The 5,633-nt window shown below is 41.4% G+C and overlaps 1 protein-coding gene across 1 annotated transcript; it reads left to right on the top strand.

Moving 5' to 3' along the window:
* Positions 1–1,529: 1,529 nt before the first annotated feature.
* Positions 1,530–4,259, top strand: LOC148031087 (uncharacterized). The gene is made up of 2 exons (XM_087684617.1): positions 1,530–1,962; positions 2,654–4,259. Exons 1-2 carry the CDS (start codon positions 1,635–1,637, stop codon positions 3,976–3,978), a joined length of 1,653 nt encoding a protein of 550 aa, XP_087540743.1. The 5' UTR covers positions 1,530–1,634; the 3' UTR covers positions 3,979–4,259.
* The last annotated feature ends 1,374 nt before the right edge of the window (positions 4,260–5,633 follow it).

Raw genomic sequence — 5,633 nt, 5'->3', positions numbered from 1 at the left:
CATAGAGTTGCAAACTGGAGTTGGGAGGAATCGATCCGAAGATCATGAGCAACGTGCATACCTACCTCAACCAATTGAGCTATGACTCATTGACTAGGTGCATAGTTGATGTACTTATAATTACATGAACAAGTTGGCTATTAGTGATGATATGAGTTTCACTTGGAGAGGTCCACATGTCATTTGCTAGCTCACAAATGACCAAGGTAAAGGGTCCAATAAAGTGAGGCCACCCAAAATCATAAGAAACCACACCCCAATTTGGTAACAATTTTGCAAAAATGATGTAGCATGTGAATTTTTTTAAAACTTTTGGTTTTTGTAAAAGCTTAAAACAATGCATCCTTAGGTGTCACTCTATTGGCCCCTCATTGTCACTCTTTTGTGAAAGTTTCATTTATAACTAGGTTTAGTTGATAAAAATATCAAAAAGCCCTTTTAAAAAATAAAATTTATTATGGGGGGAGTGTTAGACGACACTCTATTGGCCCCTTTATCATAATCCATGTTTAGAAGGCTAGGTTCAACTTGCACTTTACCCCATTTTTGAGCTTTCTTGCTCCAAGGTTCATCTTCCAACACATTTTAAAACATGAACTAAGAGAGGACAACTAATTGGTATTTGTGCAATCTTTCATGTTGCTTTTATTTGTGGTCTTGCAAGATGGGTACTTGGTTAGTCACCAGCTTCATGATTCTTGGGTGGCTTGAGATATGATACTTGGCAAGCCCAACTCAACACTCCTTGTACTTGTGAAAATGGCTCCTCAAACACAAGGGTAAGGAGGCCCAGGAGAGTACAATAGACTTTGTGAACTTGATGGATTAGCATTAATGGAAGACATCAATCTTTGTTCAATAGGGAAGGGCATCACAAGTTTGAAGAGAGTGCCCACAAAAAGAGAGAGTTATGTCCAACAACTATCATAGACCTATCCCCCATATAAAGATTGTGTGCTTTTGGTGGAGGCAGTGAACTATCGCTCTTTTTAGTTAATGGTGGGAAATCCTTGCCAAAGTTCCTGTGTGAAGATTCATTATGCATGTGTAGGTCAGGTACCCCATGAAGCTACCCACGTGGGACTTGAACTCATGGTCATGCACAAGGGCAAAAGCATCATGATATTTTCAAAGGGAGTTACTAGTTACCGTGCGGCCGGATTAGTAAAAATATTGCAATAGGGTGTGCATTGTGGATTCTCGAGGGCATTGAAAACTTAATTTGGGTTTTGAAAGCATAAAATTCAGTTTGAACGATAGTGTATGTGGCCTTAGGAAGTGGCCTCAAATATATGTTCAAGAAATGTAACATGTCTTCAACGTGGAAGAAGGCACAAGTTTCGAGGATTGGATCTTTTTTTTTTCTTTTTTCTAAAGCCATTTGCCCCTCTGTTTTAAACATTTTAACCACTCTCTTTTCATTCCCCAAGGGTACCCACTTGCCTAATAATAATAATAATATATTATTATTATTATTATAATAATAATTATTATAAGATGGATACTCTGTATCTCACCTTCTTTCTTTGAGAGCTTATACATATTAAAGCGGACATACACGAAGACTGGTCTCTGTTTTCTTCTGCAAAGACAACACACAGTCATCTTCAGAGAGAGCAGGGGAGAGGATAGCAATGTGTTGGGGTTCTGCACTCTCCAGTTACTCCCCCGCTTATGGGGAGACACCCACCCTCAAAGGCCGCCAGTGGCCCAATTTCAATGACATGCTCTATGACTTCCCCCCCTCTGCCGAATCTGAATGGGAGGAGAAGACATTGGACCCATTCAATGGCAGGAATAGTGCAGTCCAGCGCCGCCCTGCCCGCAACCCAATGCGCAGTCCTCCAGACGATGAGGACGACGAGGAGGATGAATTCGAGGACACAGTCATGACTCCTGTCAAAAATGAGGCATTCTCTGCACCTCCATTTTCTTTCTCACCGAAGTCTTCGGTCTCCTCTGGTAATTTGCTCCACTTGCTGCCTCAATTTGATGTTTCTCAAGTCTCTGTGCGAAATATGTGCTGCCAGGAGAAGGCATTTCGTTCAAATGGTTGTTTTTGGGTTGCAGTCTTCATCTTCTCACGGGAATTGTGATGCTGTTTAATTCTGTGTTTGAAAATATATGTTGCTAGGAGAAGATACAGGAAGACATTTCTTTAAGGTGGCTCTGTTTTGGCTGTTCTCTTAAGCTCTCCAAATATTCGATGAAATAACCCTATCTTTTGGTGGTTGGCCCTTTTTTGTGTTTTTTTAAGGGGGGATTGTGTCAGACAAGGTGGTCTGGTTTTGAATGGGAAGCATGTGCAGGGTTTTGGGTTTTTGCTTAGATTGCAAAAATGCTAAACTTAATCAAGCCCTTTGTTAACAAATTTGTTGGATGTTTTCATCTTGAAATTGCACAAATTGAAAATTTGTGTCGCAACATGGTGAGCTCTTTTGGTTTGCCTCAGAAGCTCGCCTTCTGTGCTCCTGATCTGAAATTGTGCTTCATTTTGCATCAGATCTAAATTGATGCTCTTTGTTTCTCTGCAATATTGCTCATCTTTGTTTGGTTTGAAAGTCTAAATGGAAAGAGATTTGCTGCATGTAAATGTTCAGTCACAGAGGTTGTTGTGCTAAAGATCTTCACAAGAGGTTATGTTGACATACAGGACCAGAATCTCCTTCAACTCCTACGATTGGCAGGAAACGCAAACATTTGTACAGAGGCATTCGCCAGCGACCATGGGGCAAATGGGCTGCTGAGATAAGGGACCCTGGGAAGGGGGTGAGAGTATGGCTGGGCACCTTTGATACTGCAGAAGAAGCAGCCCGTGCCTATGATGCTGCCGCAAGAAAAATACGGGGAAAGAAAGCGAAGCTAAATTTTGTGGATGAGATCCCCCAGGTTAAGAAGAGTGGGAAAATTTCCAAGGTTAGTTCAAACAAAGTGCATAATAAGGATAACAGAAGGAAGAGTGTTGAACAGATGCTGTTAAGTCCCTTTGTTAAGGAGAGTGCTAGCGTTCGGAAGGATCGAGCTGCTATCTGTGAAAGAAGTCTGTTTAACACTTCCTTGAGCCATGCTAAAAAGCCTGTCAAGCATACTCCAGACATGTTATCTTCCAAGATCTTAAAAGAGGCTAGTTCCGCTGATGGCTGCCTTTGGTCATTAAAAGCAACAAGCTCCAAGGATTGGGAATTTGGGAGTTTCCTCCCCAAGTTCAAGCCTGCAAAGGGTCAATCTCTTGACTCTGATTGGCATGTTGAACTTCCTAGAGTTCCTGATGTACAGGATCGGAGACCAGTTGTTAAAGATGAGCATTCACAGTGCCTTTCACTCTTTTCTCATTGTGCTGAATCAGCGCTTCGGGGCTGTTCCACACTAGATTCCATGTGCACTTCACTTAAGAGCAGCTCAGGAGGAAGCTCTGCATGTGCTATGATGTGCAGTAGTGCTTCGCAGACCCGTAGCTCTCCCACACTTCCGATCTCCTCTCCTCCATTATCCAAGATATTCAAAGTTAATTTACCCTTGAAGGAAGCGAATGATCCCCTTAATGCTGCAATCAAGGAGCCCTTATTTATGGAGTGTGAATCAGAATTGCTTGAATGTGTTGAACCTGCACAATCTACTGGAAGCCCTGCCAAGCCAGTGGCAAAGATAGATGATTGTTTGAAGGATGTGCAGTCTGATGTGGAGATTTTGCAGCCTCAAGAATCAAGCATGGCCTTCAACAGTCTGTTTGAGGAGAAAGAGACAGTGGTAGCAGTTGATGGTCCAGCCACTCCCAAATTTGAGCTCGAAGTATCCAAGTTTCAGGAGGAAGATATTCCTGACAAAACATTACTGGATGCATTAGTGAAGATTATGTCGTCATCCTGTCCTGCTGAGCAGCAATTACCAGCGTACAACTTAACATATATGGATGGAGTGAATCTGGAAAATGAGGGGTTCCTTCCATTATGGAATTTTGAGGATGTTGCTTCATACTAGGACAGCAACTATTGTGGAGTTATATATCTGTGCAAAACATTGGCAATAAGGAACTTAGGCTTCTAGTTGTTTTTATTTTCTTGAGAAACATAACAGTATACTGATAGTATAGGAAAGGTAAAGAGCCTAACAGTATACTGCATCTAGTTTAGGGTCTTTCTTTCAATCAAAGGCTTAACTACATCATAAAGATGTCAATGTGCAGTAACTTTGCATGGAGAGAAATTGGCAACCTACAATGTGCAGAATACATTTCTGTGTATATATCCTTATTTCTTGTTGCTCGGCTCATTAATGCTAATGTTGCAGGCTCTTGAAAAGGTCTACAAGGGTTTTGATTATTGTTTTCACTTGTTTCTAGAACGTAGGCATGTTGAATTCACATGTCTAAGAAGCTACTGTTTTCTTTGAAAGTACCTGATGGAAACTCATATACAGGATTTCCATATACTGTGATGTTCTGGTAATTGTAGTGCTTAGGGACTCCACCTGAAAGCTTGTTTTGCACGTGTTCTATGTACAGAGATTAGTATCTTGTCAGACTGTTTCTGTCTCATCATCATTGCTGGGAGCAAGAATGACATGCATGTGCACTTAATCATAATCAAACAATATCTAAATGCTTTTTGAAATCATGCCATATGAGGGTGCCCCTGAGAACAGGTATGCTGAATGTTTTGAAGGATATCTGTCATTGTTTACCTAGTTCCTCAGTCTCTCATTTAGTCCCTTCAATGAAGGGAGGTACTGCATGAACCATTCCTGTCAAGGTAAAGCTCAGTGATAGTTAATGCAGGGAACTGCAATGAATATTCGAAGGGGGTAGGCAATGTGGCAGGTACTATGGCCCCTCCCCAATCTATTACTGATTTTGGACACGTGTTGAAGGTTGTCACCCCAAATGTAAAGAACCCTTAAAAAAGCCTGTGGCGACTAAAGCCACGGCAAGATAGGCCCCAGCTTGTGCCTCAAGAAAGAGGGACGACTCTCAACAAATGACAATTACGCACCGATCCAATTTGGGTACATCAAAGAAATGACATGCTGAAGCTTGTTTGGGGGTGCTTGACAGACAAGTTGAAAGAGTAGGGGCAAGGGTATGAAATAATCAACTGTGGCTGCTTTTGTCCTATAAAGTTATTAAGGGGAAAGGAAATAAAAGCATGAATGAGTGGTATTATAGGGTTCTATTTATTGAAGGGCATGCATTATTTCAAGAGAGTCATTATTCTTGAATAGAGTTTGTTGCCAGTAATGGGAGGATTGGCTGTGATTTGCACATTGATGAGGCCCTTGATTGGTACGAGGCACATCTTGATGACCTAGCTCCAGGACACATTTGTGTGAGACTTGATGACCTAGCTCTAGGACACATTTGTGTGAGAGGGTGTTTAGAGCGCTAGACTGGGCTTCCTATTAGTTTAGTATCATTGGGTCCAGTAATGGATGTGGCAGCTCTTCCTAGAAGTGTGGCAAATCACTTTCGGACAAGATAAACGCGTATTCAATTTTGCACCTTTGTTAGTAATGAGCTAATCCATTATGTCAAGACGAGGTTAGATTTAATGTCTTACTTTTGATTTCATGTTGGGGGAAAGTTTTGATTACATGGTATCAATGGTAACTATGTTTCGCCATCAAGATTGTAGTTATAA

Source organism: Lygodium microphyllum, chromosome 9 (genome assembly GCF_053477565.2).
Source record: "Lygodium microphyllum isolate KBCC chromosome 9, Lygodium_microphyllum_v1.1.10, whole genome shotgun sequence".
NCBI classification, from domain to species: domain Eukaryota; kingdom Viridiplantae; phylum Streptophyta; class Polypodiopsida; order Schizaeales; family Lygodiaceae; genus Lygodium; species Lygodium microphyllum.
This window is presented reverse-complemented; position numbering and strand designations above follow the sequence as displayed.

Bases quoted from the DNA above. Each gene is read 5' to 3' on its own strand.
- LOC148031087 (XM_087684617.1), top strand. From the start codon at position 1,635: ATGTGTTGGGGTTCTGCACTCTCCAGTTACTCCCCCGCTTATGGGGAG. The intron at 1,963-2,653 runs GTAATTTGCTCC...GTTGACATACAG, and splicing joins GAAGTCTTCGGTCTCCTCTG to GACCAGAATCTCCTTCAACT.